Source organism: Tiliqua scincoides, chromosome 2, assembly GCF_035046505.1.
Source record: "Tiliqua scincoides isolate rTilSci1 chromosome 2, rTilSci1.hap2, whole genome shotgun sequence".
In the NCBI taxonomy this organism is placed as follows: domain Eukaryota; kingdom Metazoa; phylum Chordata; class Lepidosauria; order Squamata; family Scincidae; genus Tiliqua; species Tiliqua scincoides.
The window spans coordinates 165,981,454-166,002,784 of record NC_089822.1 but is presented as its reverse complement, the minus strand read 5'-3'; the positions used below and the strand labels follow the sequence as shown (position 1 = coordinate 166,002,784).

General features: G+C 41.1%; 1 protein-coding gene across 1 annotated transcript in view; it reads left to right on the top strand.

Annotated features, from left to right (window-relative positions):
- The window catches only part of DNAH9 (dynein axonemal heavy chain 9), a 275,746-nt gene that overhangs the window by 124,230 nt on the left and 130,185 nt on the right, over window positions 1-21,331 (top strand). The window contains exons 39-45 of the mRNA XM_066612893.1: window positions 2,421-2,586; window positions 3,890-3,992; window positions 5,070-5,309; window positions 8,912-9,073; window positions 9,679-9,875; window positions 12,939-13,101; window positions 13,672-13,795. Coding sequence (XP_066468990.1) covers window positions 2,421-2,586; window positions 3,890-3,992; window positions 5,070-5,309; window positions 8,912-9,073; window positions 9,679-9,875; window positions 12,939-13,101; window positions 13,672-13,795 — 1,155 coding nt within the window. The remainder of the gene's footprint in view (window positions 1-2,420; window positions 2,587-3,889; window positions 3,993-5,069; window positions 5,310-8,911; window positions 9,074-9,678; window positions 9,876-12,938; window positions 13,102-13,671; window positions 13,796-21,331) is intronic.

Sequence of the window (21,331 nt, the reverse complement as noted above, 5' to 3'; positions counted from 1 at the left end):
CAACACAGAAATTTAATCTTAGAAGGTAGAATGTATAAAGTGACTCTAATAGTGGTTATCATGGCAAAACAACATGCCCCTGAGTCAAAACACAAGCGCAGCAAGCCTTGGCACATTTTCAATAGCAATTTGTTCTCATAAGATTGACAGTTTAGAAAAAAATGTTCATGCCTGTCTTTAAGCGTCTGTCATATATGCCTAATACAGGGAAGGGGTCATAACAGAATATCCAAGAATTTTATTATTGCTTGCATTCATTTTGTATCTTTCTGCTTAGTTCTTCCCAAAGTAAAAACTGTTCTTGCGAGCACTAATTTTTTTTATTTTATCTTATGCTTTATTTCCTTAGTCCTTCCCATCAGTTTTGTCAGTGAGGGCTAGTATACGTAATATGGGGGAGAGGTTTAGCTGAAGGCAATATTCCTACTCATAATTGTACCAACAGAAAAATCATAATTATTTATTACTGCTGGATGCAGTAAGCACAAAGAACAGAAGTATGTATCCAGTGTTGAATTTTGCAAATGATAACATGCGATTCATCTGGGTGGTTTTCCCTTGTCCTTCCACATTAGCTCCTAAATTGCCCGTGGCACTTTTCTTTGATATCACACTGTTCTCTGTTTCATTTGTTTGTGTGTGAGGGTTGGCATCTCTGAGTGATGACTAGTAAGAAGCTTTTGTTGTACAACTTACAATTTCACTGCAGACAAAGTGGTACCTTTCTGTGACACATAGCTTCCGTTTGATGATTGCTGCACAGACCAAACACCCTTCACATAGCTTAGCATTCTTGGTCACCAGCTTTGTGCACTGTTTGTCCAGGTTAATCTTCCATTTGTTTGACTAACTTGGCTTGAATTTGAATAGTCTCTCCACAGTCTGAGACAGCTTGTCAGTGATCATCTGGGTAATAAGCAATGCAAACAGATGTCCAAATAGCAAAGCCTGTGGCACTGTGGCTCAGTCATCTTCTTACTGAAAAAATATAGTTGTGTTCTTAGCCTTTGAAATAATGTTTGATAGTTCTGATGTACATCCTCTAGGGACTTGCCACCCCACCCAATGGCTTTTCTTCTGGTGTGTGACTTCCCAGGCTAAAATATGGTCAGATGTCAAAGAGAAAGTGATCAATATCGTGGATAAATGTTCTGAACTGTAGAATTATTACACAACTTAAAAATACAACTGTGCTGCCGAAAGTGTTTTATTGACTAAACCCATGTAGGCTTTTCATTTAAGAAGAAAAAAACAGTATCATATTATGCATCTCCTCCCTTTCTGACAGCCAACTGTGTGCAGCAAGGATGGCAAAATGCATGACATGGTTATGTCATATGCATTTCCTTTCAAGCCAAGGTCGGCAACCTTCTTCCTCGTAGGGGTCAGATATTGGGTCTCTCAATAGTAAGAACACATGCGCAAACCTCCCAATTAGGCCATAGAGCTAAGAAAGAAGACATGGTCATGACGTGGAGAGATGCATGCCCAGACAGAGAATGACACTCAAAGGAAGCTTCTGACCTTGGTTTGCTTACTTGTAAACTTTACAGACACAGAATGACAGACTTGAATTCTTTTCTAGGACCACCGCGGGCCAAGTGGGCATGTTTTGGGGCTATAGGCTGGATGATTTTGGGTAATGGGCTGGATCCGAACTGTGGGCTGTAGATTGCCTACCCCTGTCTATCTAATGTCTAGTTCTGCCCTGTGATATGGTGTGGCCCTTAGGATTCATTGGCAAGAAGCTTCTTTTGGAGCAGCAGGTGATGGTGGTCACAGCATTGCTCCTCTTGTGGGTTCTTGCCCAAACAATGTATGTACCAAAAAGGTATACACTGTATATACCTTTTGGTCTCCACAACTGTACCTGGTTAAGTTCCTGGTAAATGTCTCTCAACTTATAAATAAATAAATAAATCTTGTCTAGAATTGCTATTTACTAAACTTTATTTACAGCTTGCATTCACCAAGCATAGTTATGGTCTTGGCTACCAATAGAAATCCTTCTTCACCTAATACGCAGATTGTGGAAGTGTGTGAAAAGGGAAATCCCATGCTCCTGGAGGTGTGGCATCTTAAACTTACTGTCACCAAAATTGAATTGCATGCCGTCCTTCTAAAACTTTTTTCCTTTTATTTCAATGCTTTCCTTATCCCTTTTGACTCATTGTCTAAACCAGTGATTTTCAACCTTTTCCATCTCATGGCACGCTTGCAAGGCACTAAAATTGTCGAGGCACACCACCAGGTTTTTGCCAATTGACAAGGCACACCCTGCTGCCAGTGGGGGGCTCACAACCCCATTGGCCCTACGAATAAATGATCTTCCCCCAAATTCCTGTGGCACACTTGTGGACCACTTGCGGCACACCAGATTATGACTTTTTAAAAATTTCTGAGCATTTGATTTCTTACAGCTGTTCTTGAGAAACCACTGGATAAAAAGGCTGGAAGGAATTACGGACCTCCTGGCAACAAGAAACTTATTTACTTCATTGATGACATGAATATGCCTGAAGTAGACACTTATGGGACAGTTCAGCCTCACACACTGATCCGCCAGCATCTAGACTATGGGCACTGGTAAGCCATTTTCTTTGGTATCTTTTGCATTTCATTCAGCACTAGGATCACACACACCACACAGTCCTCTTCTTCCCATTTATTGATATGTTTCCTTGTAATCCAGTAGTATCTTAACAATTCTCAACTTGGCTTCTCTGTTGGCTTATTCTTGGGATATTTACTTACATACTGCCCTATTACAGTCCCCTGGGGCTATAGCCCCAGTGAAATTAGGGGTTACTTGTAGGAGCTCATAGAATATTGTACCAAAAGCAGACTCAGGGTCTGATCCTATCCAACTTTCCCACACTGATGCAGCTGTACCAACGGGGTGTGAGCTGCATCTGGGGTGGGGGGGTGGGTGGGTGAGTCACAGAGGCTTCCAAAAGGTAAGGGAAAGTTTGTTCCCTTATCTTGGGGCTGCATGCCAGCTACATCAGCCCTGGAAAGATGGATAGCACTGGGTCCTCATGTGACTCTTTTGAAGTAATTTGCTATATCCTCCTGTGTTGGCTCTTTGGCAAAGTTCTCTTTTTTTCCTACAGGATAATGATAGTTTCAGTCACTATGATGACTTGTCATTGTGTCGGCATAGATTTGATATAGACCAGCATTGTTTCTGCTGCCTTACTATGCACAGAACTAAATGAGCACAGGAAGGTTTAGTCCTCATGAAGATGAGGTTTGGTCTAGTCAGCAGGGTGGCCAATGTTCTGCTTTTTTTGCCTCTTCATCTAGACTAGGCAAGTGAATATGAGGAAAAAAAAACTCTTCCTACATGAACTGTTGGGCTAGTTTTTCATCCCAGATGGCACCTTAATCATAATCATAGTTCCCCCCCCCCCAAAAAAAAAAAAAACCACTGAAGAGTTATACAAGCTCTTCAGTCCTTTGGGTGGACAACCCACAGTTGCTAGAGAACTATTATGGGACATTTTGAAATTAATAACACATATAGAATCTTGCGTGCTCATCGCCAATGGCATATATCTTTGAAGGGGTCATCATGGTGACTGAATAGTGCTACACCAAGAGCTCCTTGAGCATCATGTGTGCATGCTGTAATGGAAGTGTGGTGCTGAACTTGTAATCAAATCCCTGATGTGCTAAGTGTCATGCAAGCATATGTAAACTTAACCTCATTTCCCCTAATCATGCAGCCTCTGCTGGAATGTTAACTGTAAACAGCTGGGTTGCAGCAGGTGCCCAGTACCCCTCCAGCATGTTGGTTGAGACTTGGCAATGTCCAGCAGATGCACTGCTGTTTGTCTCTAATAGGCAGTGATTAGGATGATGCATTCTCTTTTTTCTTCTGGCAAAGGTATGACAGAAACAAGCTGTCCCTGAAAGAAATCATGAATGTACAATACGTGTCATGCATGAATCCTACAGCAGGTAGCTTCACCATCAACCCACGCTTGCAGGTAATGCTTGTTCACTTGGCTTGGAGAAGCACTGCTGGTAACATACAGGGGTTAAAGATCTGCAGCATTTATAAACTAGGTTAGATTCTGCCTGTGTTGATACACATTTCAGCAATTTAAAACATTTTGGAAGAAAATGAACTCAAGGTTTGTCACCAATGGCAAAGTAAAGACTAGATATGAGCAGAAACGACTCTCGAATGGTGGTGGATTGTTGTTGTTTGGTCGTTAAGTTATATGTGATTCTTCATGACCCCATGGACCACAGCATGCCTGGCCTCCATCTACCACTAACTTCGAAATTCGAGTTTGTCGAAATTCGTGTTCATTGCCTCGCTGACACTATCTTACCATCTCATCCTCTGCTGTCCCCTTCTGGTGGTGGGAATAAACTATAAAACGTAGAGAAGGCTTTGATTACCTAAAGCACCATCTCTCTCTCTCTCTCTCTCTCTCTCTCTCTCTCTGTTTATTGTCCACGGTCATGTTATAAAGCAAGTCCCTGTTGAAACAACATAGCAGCATCCTCAATGATATTATACCATCTCTCGTGATATTGACAAAGTTGTGTGGCAGTTGGTAAACCCCATTTTGCATATTTCAAGACCTCTTGGGTGATGTTAAGCCATCTTTTCTTCATTTTCTCTCTTGGTCTTTTGCCAGTACTTTTGGCATCATATACTTGCTTGACTAGGCAGGAGTTGTTCATATGTAGAATGTGGCCAAATTGGCAGGTCAAATACTGCACTTCTGAGGCAGGCAGTTAGCTCTGAACTATTAAGTTGTTTCCAGGTAGATAGATTCCATGATGTTCAGCATTATAAAGAACATTCACTTTTGACCTGACATGACCACTACCACTTACTTTTACTTAATTGATTACTATTTTGTTTGTAGGTCACTGGGTATAATAATAGATTATTCTTCCCTTTGGGAAAAAGTACATGAAAACTCTTGAAGCACTTGTTATTTGAGATAAGAAAAAATCTGCACCAGTGAATGAGATTATTTCATCCAAACCTTGTTTTGGTTTACATACAATGCCTCCCAATCTGTATTGTGTTTTCCTGCATGCAGCGCCACTTCAGCGTGTTTGCGCTCTCATTTCCTGGATCAGAAGCTCTGTCCACCATTTATAGCAGTATCCTTATGCAGCATCTGAAGCGGGGAAACTTCTCTGGGGCTTTACAGAAGTCATCACTGCAGTTAATAAATCTGGCTCTTGCCCTGCACCTGAAAGTTGCAACCACATTCCTGCCAACAGCTATCAAATTTCATTACAACTTCAACCTAAGAGACTTCTCCAATGTCTTCCAAGTAAGTAGCTATTCCATTTAGGGGGTTGCCACTTATTCCTTTGGGTGTGTCTGTTCCTGTGGGTGTATATTCCCTTAGTTAGGTGTAGCTTTGAAATTAAAGGGAATGATCCTGTCTACATTAGACCGTTTATCCTCCAAGAGCTGTTCCACAGCATGGCAAGAAAATGACAGGGTACTGTATTCACCAGAATATAAGATGACTGTTCTGCTGATGAGTTCAGTTCCTTTCTTTGCTGCTTGTACTGGTCCATTTTGCGACTGTTAATGGGGAATTGAAATTGGGCAGCTGCTTTCAGACTGAATTGGCCATGGCATATATAGGAAAGAATGGCATAAGAGATTCACCAGCTTGGGCACTGACCATCTTATCAGACCAGCCCTTGAAACCTCAGTACTGGTGGCAATGTCCAATACACTGCCAGAAGATGGATGAATACTATGGGGCAGGGCCAGCCCAAGACCTCCTGAGTCTGCATGCCAAATGGTGCCCTCCTTGCCTGAGAATGTGCCAGCCTCTGTTCCTCCCACCTTCCAGTGTTCTAGCTCAGGACACTCCCCGCTCCTCCACATTTCCTCTTTCTCTCCCCCTCTTTGTTTTCCAAACCAGGGACTAGAAGGAGGACCAGTAGAGGCAAGTTGGCAAACAGAGACAGGTACCCAACCAGTCTGCTTCAGTTGGCCTCATGGATGGGATGGCCCTGATGGGTGGTCCTGTGCAGGTCCTTTGCCCCATGGCCCTCAGTAGCCTGGCGCCAGCATTGTATATAGGTCTATACATCTTTTATAGGTGTTGATTCGTTAGTAACAAGCACTTTCAGAAAACAGAGATGCATAGCAGTCAAATGGAAACTTGTCTTTCTCATAATTTGTGGCACTTGTTAGCTGGAGAGTTTTGTCTGCATAGCCTATTATATAGGAGGAGTGGGGAAGCGTATGTGTCCCACCATTGCTTTTTAGTCCTATATGTCCCTTAATTCTTGGCATCTTCCTTGTTTGATCCTTTTCTGAAAGTGCTTGATTTTGTGTTATCACAAACACAATTGATTTTTGTGCTATTGTGTCACAGGCACGAGAAAGGAAAAGGTTTTAAAAATCAACAATAAATGTGTTTTGTGTAAGAAGAAACCGAGAGTTCTGATTGTCTTTCCACATAGTTGCATTAAGTGCCTCTCACTTTCATGCTGGCAAGAAGATAATACTAAAATTGGTTTGAGGCTATAACTTTCTCTTTTGTAATTTGTTCAACTTTAGACATCAGAAACTACATTGAACCTGTAATGCTGATGCAAATACAGAAATGTTAGGTATCGTGGCCCTTTAATGCCCTCTTTAATCCTAGGCAGGAAATCAAGTGATTCAATATTTAATGGCTTTGAATATCAAGGGCACTTCAGTATTGCTTTTACAATTGCTATTTTCTAGTTGCCTAAGTTATTCACAATTTCAGGATGTCTTACACAAAAGGCATGCAAATTCAAGTACTGATAGCCATTCTGTAGTACGTTTTGGATCTTACGCCCCAATCCTATTGGGCTGCCCTGCTGGTAGAACAAGCATTTTGCCGGAGTAAACTACCTTATGAAAGTTGTAAGAAACATTCCAGCAGTGTGAAGAGTCAAGCACTGGCAGGGCACCGGAGCACAGTGGCATAGCCAACAATTTTGGAGCCTGGGTGGAGCTAAAAATGATGCCCCAGAAGTGACATCACTTCCGGGTGTGATGTCACACCTGGGCTCTTTAAAAGAGTTTAAAAATGAGAGAAAAAAACCCATCTGCTCTCTCCAGCAGCTTGCTGCCCCCTCCTTCTGTTGCCTCTCTCCAGCCCCAGCCCTCCTCCTACTTACCCTTGCTTGCCCCCAAGCCCAGGGAGCAAGAGGTGGCAGCGATCAGAGGCTGTGCTCACCACTCCCCCTCCTGTTGCAAAAAATTTCTTTTTTCCCTCTGGAGAGGAAAAAAAGCAGCACTCCTTTTCAAGAGCTACTGGTGGAGAACACAGTCTCTGACTGCTGCCATCTCTTGCTTTGTTGCTTCCCCCCCAGCAGCAGACCCCTCCTGCTGACCCCCAGCACCCCCAGTCACCTCCCAGCCCCCAGAGCAAGGGGCAGTGAGCGGCAAGAGGCTGTGTTCACTGCCACCACCTCCTCTATAGAAAAATAAGAACTCGTCGCCCCTTCCTCTGCTGCCTCCCCCACCCCTAGCCTGCTCACCCCCCTGATGCCACAGCAAGGGGCAACAAGTGGCAAGGCACTGTGTTCACTACTGCTACCTCTACAGGAAAAAAGGAGCTCTTTGCGAGAGCTGGCAGCCCTTGTCATTCGTCACCCCTCACTATGCCATCTCCCCCAGCACTAGGCCCCTCCTCTTGGCCGCCTCCAAGCCCCCAATTGCCCCTCAAGTCCCTGGAGCAAGAGGTGATGAGTGACTGTGTTCTCTGCCACTGCCTATTCAAAGGAAAAATAAGGAACTATTTGTAAGAAGTGGCCGCTTCTGCCTCTTACTCCATCACCTCCCTCCAGCACCGGTTCTCTCCTCCTGGCCCCCCCCCCCAAGCTCCCAGTTGCCTCCCAAGCACGAGTTGATGAGTGGCCCCCCAGCACTAGCCCCTCCAAGCCCAAATCCTTCAGTGCTCAGGCTGCAGTTGCTGCAGGCTGCTGTCAGATGCTCACACCACTGTTTCTGTGTGAGGGGAAGGGCATGCTATTTCTTATTTATTATTACTACTTCCTTTGTTTTCTTTTTGAAATGGTACACTCCTAAGAATTTTGTGCCCAGGGCAACCACCCTTGTGGCCCTGCCCATGCTACACCACTGCCAGAGCATACTTGCATACTCCCAAGATGGCAAACAAAATTGGGTATAAATGTTTTAAATAATTTTTCCCTTTTTATTTTGTTGTCATTTGTAATTTGCCAGTGAACAAGGCATTGGATTTGCAGCTGAACCTGAACTGAAATGTAAACTTAGACTGCTGTCCTGTGCACATGTACCTGGGAGTAGGTCTCATTGAACTTGATGGGACTTACTTTTAAGTAGGCTTGCATAGTGTTACACCATAAGTCCCTTTGGAGCCAATTGACACTTAAGCCTTGATGCTTAAGAGAGGGCACACCCTGAAGATAACTGAAGACTTTGTAACCCATCCACACACTTGAGTCATCTTTTGTATTTGGAAGAAGATAGATTTTCTGCCTTCTCGCTCTTTTGGAACATGCTTCTGATGTGGGGTGGCAATGATAATTTATATTGGTGACCTTAGAGTTTGAAGTTGGTAGTCGTTTAAGAAAAACTGAAGTGGCAGGGTCGGAGGGAAAGACGTGTGCCTTTTGTCAAGTACCTCTTATGTATGGACAGGACTTGCATTCACTGAGCACAGCCTGAATTGGAAGGAGGAATTTCAAGGTGGTCCTGTAATACACAAATCAAGAATGACATGGCATGGCGTCGGTGGGCTCATGGCATCAGTGGGAACTTACATCGCCAAACGCTTGGGAATTGCGGCAGTCTGCCATTTGGCTCTCACTTCTTGGTTGCGCAGCTTGGCCTGCAGATTTGTATTCACACCACAACAACTCATGCGTTGCTGCTTCTCTTTCCTTTCAGGGTATTCTGTTTTCAACTCCTGATTGTTTGAAGACTCCCCAAGATTTAGCAAAGCTGTACTTGCACGAATCCAGTCGGGTATACCGGGATAAGATGGTGGAAGAAAAGGACTTTGTTCTCTTTGATAAATTGCAAACAGAGACTGTGAAGAAATTTTATGATGTGAGTGACATGGGCCCAGGTCAGACATTAACCTGGGTGAAAGTCCTTGTACCTGTGCTGAAAGAACAGGTGCATCCTCTCCACTATATTTGTATGCAGAGACTGTAATTATACAATTTGTCCCCTTTAGTGTGCATGTCTCTATGGGAAAAATTGTGCGATTTACCACTTGCTTTCTCCCAGGTATCCGTGTTGAATTTCTGCATTGCACATTGCTTTATGAGTGTGATAGAGGGAGGTGTGGCTGCCTTTTCCTCCATCATGAGAAGAGAATCTGCCTGGGTAACCATAGAATAGTATGGGTAGGTGGGTATACACATGAATGCATGTCAAATAATCACATGGATCACTTCATTAAAATGTAAATGATAAGAAGATGAGCTACATTCAGAGGCAGATGTGCGTTTAAGAGCTTTTACTTGCTTGGAAAGGGTTGAAGGGAAGAGCTTGAGCAGTGGAACTGTTCTTCAGTCAAGAACCAGGAGATGGTGCTGGTTGGTGGCTGCAGACTTTTTTTTTTTAATTTGGGTTCTTTTGCTCAGTTTGGACAGGCTTTATGTTTGGTGAACAGAATGTTGTGTTTCATTGTTGTTCTTCCTCATTAGGAAATGGAAGAGACCCTGGAGCAAACAAGGAAGCTGAACATATTTTGTCATTTTGCCAGAGGAGTAGGGGAGCCCAAGTACATGCCTGTCCAGAGTTGGGAGTCTCTCAACCAGATCCTAGTGGAGGCATTGGAGAACCATAATGAGGTCAACGCTACCATGAACCTTGTATTGTTTGAAGATGCCATGTGCCACATGTAAGGGAAATGTTGTGAGCTTTAACTCTCTTAGGGTTGGGGTTCTGTGGTGTGTGTGTGTGTGTGTGTGTGTGTGTAATTCCATCTCACAGAGAAACAGCAATGAATGGCCAGAGCCTCTGAAAAACAATCTGCATTTTCTGTCTGGATGAAGGATTTAAAGTTATGGCTCCTTCAGTTACAGGACTTATGGGGATGATATTAGTCTTTTCCATCAACTCTTGCACATCCCTTTGAGTTCTTCAGAGACAGACTGTTAGAGGAAATACCTGTGCCATTGTAGGAGGACTATGTATGGTGTGACACAAAGGAGTACTCAGTCTAGGCTTGCAAGTGTGCCTGAATGAGGGCCAATGTAATAAATGAGTTATATTGATTGTCAGTCCTTGTTCCTTGGGTTTCAGGCAGGCCTTGTTGTCAAAGCAGGATGAGCAATAGGCACTTAGGCTCAGACTAAACATGCAAAAACCCTCATGGAAATGAGCATTTGCCACCGAAAGCCCTGGATGCAGTGAATGTGTGGTTGCAATTCCCACGTGTGTGGAAACTCATAGCTGTGTTTTCCTATGGAATGACTGGATGTTTGGTCAGACCTTAGATTATAATTCTAGTAGGCAAGGTATTCTTAAATATATATATCCTTAAATATATCCACTTACAAATTCAGTGACTGGTTTTCAGCTGTGTGTGAGCTTTGTTTTAGTTGCCTGAGAAGCCTATTGAGACTTCCTTGAATAACTGTTAGCTCAACCCCCTCCTGTTTCCAGCTGTTACAAAATGACGCTGATTTCATTAGAAAGGGGCAGCCTAGCTGTTTCTGCAACTTCAGGCAACAAATTCAATTGCTGTCACAAAAGCGAACAACGCATGCAGTCCTTAGCTCTTGCTGCTATTCCTTTGTGTTCTGGGAAGTTCAGCATCCATTCATTTCTCGCACCAGAGGGCCTTAATGTTTAATACAATCACAAGACTGTCTCATGCCACAGTGCTTTTATTCCATTCAGGTACTAGCAAACATTTTAACTTCACTGATTTTGTGCATACCAGGCTGTACTAGAATCTGATATTCTGTGCAGAAAAGTAGGCATCTCAGTGACTTTGTATGTAAAGTGTGTAAGAGGAAGGCATTACCAGCAGCTGCTAGTTTCTTTCACATGCATGCTTTGTGCATTAGCCAGATACCAGGCATATTCTGCTGTTTGAACCTATAACCTGGCCTCAGGACCACAGAGAAGAATCCTCTTGTTCTGTCTTGAAGAACAGGGAACTGTGACTGAGATCAGATATATGAGAAGCTTTGGGGGCTTGTCTTTCACTGGACGAAATAATCTCTGAGGTGGGGGGGTATCTTAGGTTGAATGTGTTTTCATCAAACTGGTTATATGACTCTATCCTAAACTTTTTACTTTGAGCAAAAGCTGCTGATAATAAGCTGCATTGAAAGATAAACTCATCACATCCCACATGCTAGCAGCAACATCTGTTTACAGGTGAATAACTGTAGACGATATCTTAGGAGCTGCTTGTTAGGGGCACGTTCAGTGCAGGAGAACAAAAGTCTTCATGATGAAGAGGCTATGTGATATGGTGCTACTGTTTATTCTAGGGCCTAAATAGCCTAGAAAGTAACCTCATATGAACTTGCCTGTCCATTTAAGATTTGTAGATTGGACCCTGCTTATAGTTACCCCATTGAAAGAAGTAATTCATTGAGACAGGTATGTGGACCCAGTGCAGGGCCTTTTGGATGGCAGCTTCAATCCTGTGGCATTCTTTACTTAAAGAATGTCCATTTAGATCCATCTCTGCAAAGTGAAAACATCTCCTGGTGTCTGACTTTAGTTCTCCTTCTATAGATATGAGCTGTTTTATGATACTGCTTGAATGAGCTTTTTTGTTTTTTTCTCTCTTAAACTTACTGGTTTATGTTCATGCAGCCTTGAGTGCCTTAGCAGATAAGTGGGTTATTAATAGCCTTCTCACCCCACCCTTAGCAGGCATGAACTGAATGTCAGGCATACAGGAAATGAAGTAACTTTAATAGCTGAATCACTGGGTCTTTGCTAAAAACTCAAGGTTTTGATCTCCCCCCTTAAATACCCATAACTGAAATTATAATTACTGGGCTTTGTTCATTGCTCTGAGAGTGACAAATTACTCTGTAAGCAGGTAGTCAGACATCTCTGGTGCCATGCACAGCATGAAGACAGTGTAATCAAATAAATGGAAGGACTGATGTCTTGGTGATGGTTACAGGGCTAGTATGTCTCATACATAATCTTGGAACTGTGGAGACAGTGTGAGAAAGCAGACTGGAGGGTGACAGAGAAAATAAAGTACCTCAAGGTCAAAATGGCTTATAGCATACTCAGAATGCATCACTAGAGCAAGCCAATTCCAATCTATGAATATAGCTCCTCATTTAATCACATGTCACGATACATATCTTACCTTCTGTTGTCATCTTGGAATGCTACCATAGGCAGAACCAATGGAGGGAAGAGCACAAACAAACAACACATGAATGTGAGCAGCCTTACTGGACTATTGATGATGTTCAGAGCCACCACTTTGACAAATCACAATTTGCCTGCTATAAGTTTCAAATCAGTTTAAAAATATGTTCAGTATGTTACAGGTTCCTTAGGATATCTAAAATAAAAGCATGAGCAATGTATAACTTGTTGATTGGTACAAGCAACCTTATATACAGAGGTGGACCAAGCTGATGTGCTGCCCCAAACAGCTGTGAAGCTACCATTCATTCACCCCATAAGTGTGTGCACATACCAGCACTCACACCGTCATGCCAGCAGGCACACACTGCACCCACACTCAAGCTGTCATCCTCCTTTACCTTCATCTGCTCCATAGCTTCTACAGCCAGAAAGGACACATGAACCACATTTAAGAGAAAAGAGTGATGAAAACAGATTTGGAAAGGATGAGATTTTTCATCCATGTCTGAATTTAATAGGTTGCTCCATAAGCCATATTCTGAAATGCACCACAGAGAAAGAAAAAAAAACATACTAAGAAGCAATTGTGTATCTTTCCATTTAGTTGCCGGATCAACCGTATCCTAGAATCTCCCAGAGGGAATGCGCTGCTGGTTGGTGTGGGAGGAAGTGGTAAGCAGAGCTTGACAAGACTGGCAGCTTTCATTAGCTCACTGGAGGTTTTCCAGATCACCTTGAGGAAAGGCTATGGGATTCCTGACCTGAAGGTGAGAGGCTCATAAAAGTGGGATAGGAAAAGAAAATTAAGCCTGTCTTTGTTAGCTCACACTTAGAATAAGACTTCATTGTAAATTTAATGTATTGTTGCTATTGCATGCAAGAAAAATCATTAACGTGTTCTCAAGTTTTATTAGTTAATGTTTTCTTAGGTTAGGGTTTTCAGAAGTCCTAAGTCCTTGTAAGTTTTAATAACAGCAGTATAACCATGCTATCTTCAAGCTAATAGGAACTGATCCAAAGGTGCATGGAGGCATGTAGTGGTACCTCTATTCAATGGTACTACCTCAAATTTATTATTATGAATATTTATATACCGCTTTTCAACAGGAGTAGTTCACAAAGTGGTTTACACAGTAAAATAAATCAGTAAATGATTTTGAAAAAATCAACAAATCCACATTGAAGTAGGAGTATTGTTGCTTATTTGAAAGTACCCCCAAATCAAGACCTCCATGGGAAGCTATCAGACTGGGATAGAAGCTGTACACATGGAGGAGGTTTTTCATGTTGGGGTGCTTAAAATATACATGTCTAATTGCACTTTCTTGTATCTACAGGCAGACCTAGCAGCTCAGTTCATTACAGCAGGAGTGAAGAATGTGGGTACTGTGTTTCTTATGACAGATGCTCAAGTGGCTGATGAGAGGTTCTTAGTGCTGGTAAATGACTTGCTTGCTTCAGGTATGGATCTTGGAAATTTTATTTATTTGGAGAATTTATACCCCGCCTTTTCCATTTCGAAGCAAATGCCCAATTTTTGTTCCATATGTACATAATAGCAAACAATAATTATGATACATTCTTCAGAGTACATGGATACAACAGTTACACTTCTATTTGGAACCCCAGCCCTGTATTTGGGTGCCACATGTGCTAGGGAGCAGTTTCTTTTCGTCATTTGTTTCTCTCACAAATATCTATGTGTAGCTGAACTCTGGAATGTGACTTTTAAGGATTATAGAAGGCCATTGGTAGTAGATACCCTAACTCAGTGATTCTCAAACTTCTAGCACCAGGACCCACTTTTTAGAACGAAAATCTGTTAGAACCTACCGAAAGTGATGTCATGACTGGAAGTGACATCATCAAGCCGGAAAATTTTTAACAATCCTAGGCTGCAATCCTACCCAAACTTACCCAGAAGTAAGTCCCATTTACAATCATTGTTAAAAGCATATACAGGTAGAGACTCATTATTCGTGAGGGTTCTGTTCCAAGAACTCATGTAGAAGGCAAAAAACGCACTATAGCAAATCAATTTAAAAAACAAAGTTTCTTTGTTCTGGTGATTTAAAACAGCCTTGCTGATCTTTTGAAATGCACACAGATGCAATCAGTCTGTCTCCAGACTTCATGATCCCTCCCTTTACCAGGAGCCCCAGTGAGGGGGAAAGAATGGAGGTGGTGATAATTGCTGCCATTTAGCCTTCTTTCACATGCTCAGGGGGAAGGAAGGAGTGAAGCCTGCAGAGAGAATGACTGATGGATTGTCAACCAGCTGCTCTCTTTGGCATTATTATATGATTGTTTTCCTTTTTTTAAAAATTTTTTCTAAATTTTATTAGATTGCATAAACAAAACGAGAATATTATATCGATACGTGCTTATGAATTACTTTTTTAAAAAAGGAAAAAATATTTATACATATACATGACCAGAATATCTACATATCAACACTTCATGCGGCTTATGTTATGTCAAAGAATGGCCTCCAGATATCCTCAAATAAATCCATATGCAGTTGATGCCAATAGGCCATTCGCTCCAATACTGATCAGTGCAAAATATCGTTTGTCCATTGGGCATGTGTAGGTGGGCATCTCTTCTTCCAATGAAGTATTATAAGTCTTTTTGTGACCGTGAGGGCACAGAGAGTCCACTTCAATTGTCCAGGTGTGAGTCTCCAGATAACGGGTAGATAATTAAGAATTGCATACATATCCGTAAAAATTAAAGGTTGCTGTAGCACTATATAATATTAATTATTTCATCCCAAAAGCTTACAATAACAGGACATGACCACAACATACGTGTAAGTGTAGCATTCAAACTCTAGCATCTCCAACATCTAGTTTCCTTACTAGGTCCTTTAAGGAATAGCCTCTGTGGTGTCCAATATATTCTAAAGAGTATTTTTTGCTGTATTAGGTGTAATTTAAGATCTCTAGATATTGCCTGTGTATTCTTAAGTGCCACAGCCCATTGCTCACCCAGGATAAGACATTCCAATTCGGAGTTCCATTTAGTTCGAAGTAAATGTGTATCAAACTTAGTACATGACATTAGATATTTATAAACAAATATTACTGGTTTCTCCAGAACCACCGTTCAGAGCGTGACACCATAGTCTTCCGAGACTGAAGGATGCCAACAACAACATATCAACAGACTGCATAAGTATGTCTAGGAGTGGGGGAGTTTGTGAAGCAGATAGTGCAGAAGGACCAAATTTAGAAACTAATAAATGTTGCAACTGTAAATATTGCCAGCTAGCGGACTTTGGAAGGTGATACTGTTCACTATGTCTATCAAATGAGAAAAATTCCTGATTTTGATCAATGTTGATCTAATGTAAAAATTGCCCTATCAGTCCAGCTCCTCCATAAAAAAGATTCCCTATGAATCTCTAAAGTTGGATTCATCCATAACATTAATCTACAGTGGGACTAGGGATCAAATTCAAACTTCTGTGCCATCATATTCCAAATATACCTAGCTGAGATTACTGTCACAGGTACTTGTCGATTAGTAATGTGTTTAGACTCCAATGCTACCCATGTACACAATACACCCATGATGGTATCTCATTTTGCTGGTTATTCCATCTATTGCAGAAAGTCAACAAGTATGCACAATGGTGTAGATTAAGGTCAGGAAGTCCAAACCCTCCCTCCTTATGTGACAATTGCATCCATTTTAATGAAATCCTTGGTGTTGCAGAACCCCACAAAAACTTCCTAAACAAAATATAGAACATTAAAATAACTTTCTGGTATTTATTAAAAAATTGCACGTAGTACATAGGAATAATATTCATTTTTAAAGTATTCACTTTTCCCCATAGAGAGAGATTTAGAGATGCCCATTTATCAAGATCCAATGAGATATCAAGTATCAGCTTATCAAAATTCAATTTAATCATCTGCTTGGTATCTCTGGGAATAAGAATTCCCAAATACCTAATAAACACAGGACACCACCTAAAATTCCATACGCTAAATATATCTTGCAAAATACTGTCTCCAAGAGGCAATTCTTTGGATTTGCTCCAGTTAATAGTGTAACCAGAAATATTACCAAAAATATTAATGAGTTTCAGTAATTCGGGTATAGACATAAGGGGGTCTGCAATAAATAACAATATATTATGAGCATATAAAACAATCTTAAATTCACTATTATATTTAACTCCTTGAATTCTGGAGTTTTGACTAATTGCACAGGCAAGAGGCTCTAAATAGAGATTAAAGATTAGAGGAGAGAGTGGACAACCCTGCCTGGTTCCTTTACCCAAATATATTTTGGGAGATATACAACCATTTGTTATTATTTGTGATGTGGGCTGAGAGTATAAAATCTGAACCCATTGCAAAAACTCTTGAGGTATTCCAAATTTTGTGAGACTAGATAAAATAAATCGCCATTGAACCCAGTCAAAAACCCTCTCAGCATCCAATGAGATAATAGCAGACTGATGGTTTTTTTAAAATTCCAAAGTAATCAGATCTACTACTAATCTTAGGTTATCAGCCCCTTGTCGACCATGTATAAATCCAACCTGATCAGGATGTACAAGTGTTTTGATAATTTGCTGCAATCTACTCGACAGCACCATGGATAGAATTTTGTCGTCCACATTCATTAATGATATAGGACGATAATTAGCACAATCAGTATGATCCTTATCTGGTTTTGGAATAAGTGTAATGTAGGCTTCTGCGATAGAAGTGGGTAATATACCTGATACAAAAATCTCATTGTAAAATAAAAATAACCGTGGGACTAAAACATCAGAAAACATCATGTACCATTCCACGGGGAATCTGTCAGGCCCTGCCGTTTTTCCTAATGACAACTTAAAAATCACACTTTTAATTTCCTCCAACTTAATTGGTTCAGCCAAGATTTGTTGTTGGTCCACACTTAACCCAGGCAGCTTCACGTTTAGAAAGAAGGATTCTATATACTCATTCAAAGGCTCCCTGTCACATCCATATAACTTAGAATAGAATTTAAAAAATTGTTCATTTATTCCTTTAGGATTAGAACAAAGATTACCATCCTCATCCTTTATAATAGGAATATGTTTGTTAAGACCTTGCTGCTTTAGATAAAATCTTACCAGATCTCTCACCACTCTCCCAATACATTTGACATAAACAAATCATTGCATGTTCCACCTTCTCGGAAATTTTCTCCTCCAATTCAATTTTCACTTTTTATAATTGAGCATAAGTGTCAGGTGAAGGCAGTGTAGCCAACTGGCGAATTTGATATTGCAATTTGCTTTTTAATGTCTCCTCTTGCATTGCCTTAGTTTTTTCTTACAGGAAGAATAAGAAATAATTTTACCTTTCAATGTTATCTTATATGCCTCTCAAAAAGAAATTTGTGATGAAACACTTCCTTCATTAAATTCAAAAAATTCTTTAGTTTCTTTATTTATCATACGTTTGAAACTTTCATCATTTAAGGAGGCAGCAACTGTTACCCTGCACATCCCTGATCTTGTCTGATCTTGGAAGCTAAGCAGGGTCAGGCCTGGTTAGTACTTGGATGGGAGACCGCCTGGGAATACTGGGTGCTGTAGGCATATACCATAGTCCTTCGAGACTGAAGGTTGCCAACCATTTTTAAGGAGGATATATCTAAACACCTTGGTTTATATATCTTAGTTTCACCCAAAAGTGTGAAGGATATCGAAACTGGAGAGTGGTCTGATAAGACAGCAAGGTCAATATCAGTTTGCGTAATCTTAGATAAGAAGGACTTGGACACAAAAAAATAATCTATTCTAGAACAAGTATTGTGGACCGGGGAAACAAATGTATATTCTCTGTCTAAAGGATGCAATGCACGCCATGGGTCATTCAGACCTAAATCTTCCATATATATTTTAAGTGTTGACCTAACTTTAGTATTTATTCTATAAGAGGCGGAGCTTCTGTCAAGATAAGGATCTGTAACTTCATTGAAATCTCCAGCACATATCACGTACTGTTAATCTATATTGATAAGGTGACTAAAACAATTATGAAACACCTGTGGATTATCTTGATTAAAGCCATATACATTGATAATAGTAAATGTTACACCTTGCCACTTGACTAATATTATATCTCTACCTTCTGCATCTGCTATGACCTGAGAGACTTGAAGTGTTACACATCGATGAATCAAAATAGCCACACCTCTTGAGCGTATAGAGTCACCTGCAAGATAAGCCTCACCCACCCACTTGTGAGTTAAGAGGTTTTCCTCTCCAGGCAAAAGATGTGTCTCTTGGAGTAACACAATTCCTGGTTTCGTTTCCCCAAGCCTGGAAAATACTTTCTGACATTTATGTGTATCTCTAATGCCCTTCACGTTCCATGAGATCATTTTAAACATACCTAAGTATTACAATATCATTGATATAATCTATCTTGGAGTTGCCCCTAGTATTTTTGTATAATAATAATTTTAAAAAATTGCCCTCATATATATTGGTATGTGGTTGTTGGCATCCTTCAGTCTCGGAAGACTATGGTGTCACGCTCTGAATGGTGGTTCTGGAACAGAGTGTCCTCTCCAGTGTGCGAAGCCTGGGTAAAGTAGATATGGAGGATAGACTGTTACCCATGCAGCAAATCCCCCCTCTCCATGTTGCTGAAATGGTCCAATGGAAAGGCAGAGGCCAATACGGTTGGTTCCAGCGGCGTCGCATGAACGTGACTGTGTTCAGCCATGAACTGCTTCAGGGACTCCGGCTCCGGATTTTGCCTCGAGGTTGACTCCTGAAGCCTTTTCCATAACTGGATGTAGCCACAAGGCAGTGAGGTTTGGGATCAGAGTTTTCCTTCTCTCAGATGAGCTGCCTTCCCAGGCTAACGTGTCCCATCTACCCGGTGGCTGTTTAGTCGCCTCTTACGACAAGTACAGCCAAACCGAGGGCCTATTCTTATCCCCAGCCCCCAGGGGTAATTGGTATGTACAAAATTAATATCTAGGCCTGCATGAAAATATACTATTCCAAGAAAATAGAACCTGCAAATTACTCTGATCGCTATAATAAACTTCATATTAAAAATATAACAAAAAGAAAAAACCCATGTGTGTATAAAAAAAAGAAAAAAAAACCCCAAAATAAAACCCAATAATACACCACCACCCAATATGTAAAAAGAAGAAAAGAAAAAACTAACGTGGAAGTCTTCTGTGTGACGTCTGTACAGGCAGGCACAGGTGGCATCACCTCTGTTGGACAGATATTAAAAAGAGGGAAGTGTGAGGACTACTTAACAAGAATAAAAAATAAAAACTGCTAATAATATAATCTGAAAAAACAAAATAGGTTGTTATGTGCTGCGTGTTGTGCTCTAAACCAACTACCTTAAATGGTCATCTACCTGCGGAAAAAAAATAAACTTTAAAAGCTAAAATGAATACAGGGAAGAAAAAAAAAGGAAAAGAAAATCTGTAGCCTTCAGAATTCCTGAAGTGCCTTCTTGGCAAAACGCCCAGAATATTATTGACACAGCATAATAAAAACAAAACTAACGCAACAGCAGTACTATGACAATAGCGCTAAGTTCCAAATAATGAGGAAAAAAAGGAGGAAAAAACATTCTCCAGTGGCTCATCATGGAAGAGACTCAGTTATCTTTTTGCATATCCTGACGTAAACCAGCAAGGAAGGATTCAGCTGATTCTGGGATTCTGAGCTGTTTGATGCCTTCTTCAGTTTCAATGCAGAGTTGCGGGGTATTTTGTGAAATATTTTATCTTGAGGTCTCTTGCCATGAGACGTGCTTTCCTGAATTTGTATCTTTGCTGAGCAACTTCAGGCGGCAGATCAGGGAAGAGCATAATACGACTTTGTTGACATTCCAGGTTGCCCATTTGCCTTGCAACAGATAGAATATGGTTGCACATGGATGGTTGCAGAAATTGCACAATCCATATCTTAGTAGAAGACTGAGTTGCCATAGCCTTGGTTGCCTGACGTGGAATTGAATAGACTCTCTCTATGCAGAGCTCAAGGTCATCTGGTATTTTCAGCAATAGACGAAGGAGTTTCTCCATTGAGACTCTAGCCTCCCCTGGCCCTCCGGCAGAGATCTGAGAGCCTGGAACGCCCAGTACATGAATGTTGCCTGCCTGTAATCACTTGTATGACTGTCTCTCTGCAACAGTAAAAAGCAGTTTTTTAAACTGTGATTTTAAAGGGATGCATTTTTCCCCTTCTCCAGGGATCAGCACATTCCTTCTCATTTGCAGGGACCATTTGTGTTAAGTCAAATCCATGTATAAAAAATCCATGTATAACAAGGCTGAACCTGTACATAGTAGCCTGTTCAAAGTACAGATCTGTAACATTTCCCCAAATACAGTCACATACTATGGTAGCATCAAGTCTAATGTATTTAAAATAAAATATTGAAATGAATGGGGACCCACCTAAAATGTGTTGACGATACGCCTAGTGGGCCCCGATCCACAGTTTGAGAAACGCTGCCCTAGCTATATTCAAGACCTGCTCCTGCACCGAGTAGGTGGGTGTGCTCAGACACCACCATAAGTCAGTAGGCGACTATAGCAAGATTCTCTCTGTAGGTGTTTGTGTGCACATAAGACAGACCTTCCAGATACCCATTTCTTTTGTTCCCACTCTAAACTTGAAACATAAAACCTGAAGGACTTATGTTCTCCTGGTTCTTTTGAATGATTCATTGTTGGTGTGCTTAAAGTATCCTTTCTGTAAAACCTTTTAAGATGTTTGATGTGGATTTATTTGAATGCTTTATATACAATACCTTTACTGAATCCTTACTACGGGAGTGGTATGGGCCTGAGCCTGGCCTTTGTGGGCTTGCCTACAGACCCACCAAGATGAAAAATAGTAGGTTTGTTGCTATGATTAAGTTTGTGGATGACCCTGGAATCATCCTTGTTGCTACTTGGCAGCTCAATGCAGATTTGCAGTTTGGTCTGGAAGCCACTGCACCAAAGATGCAA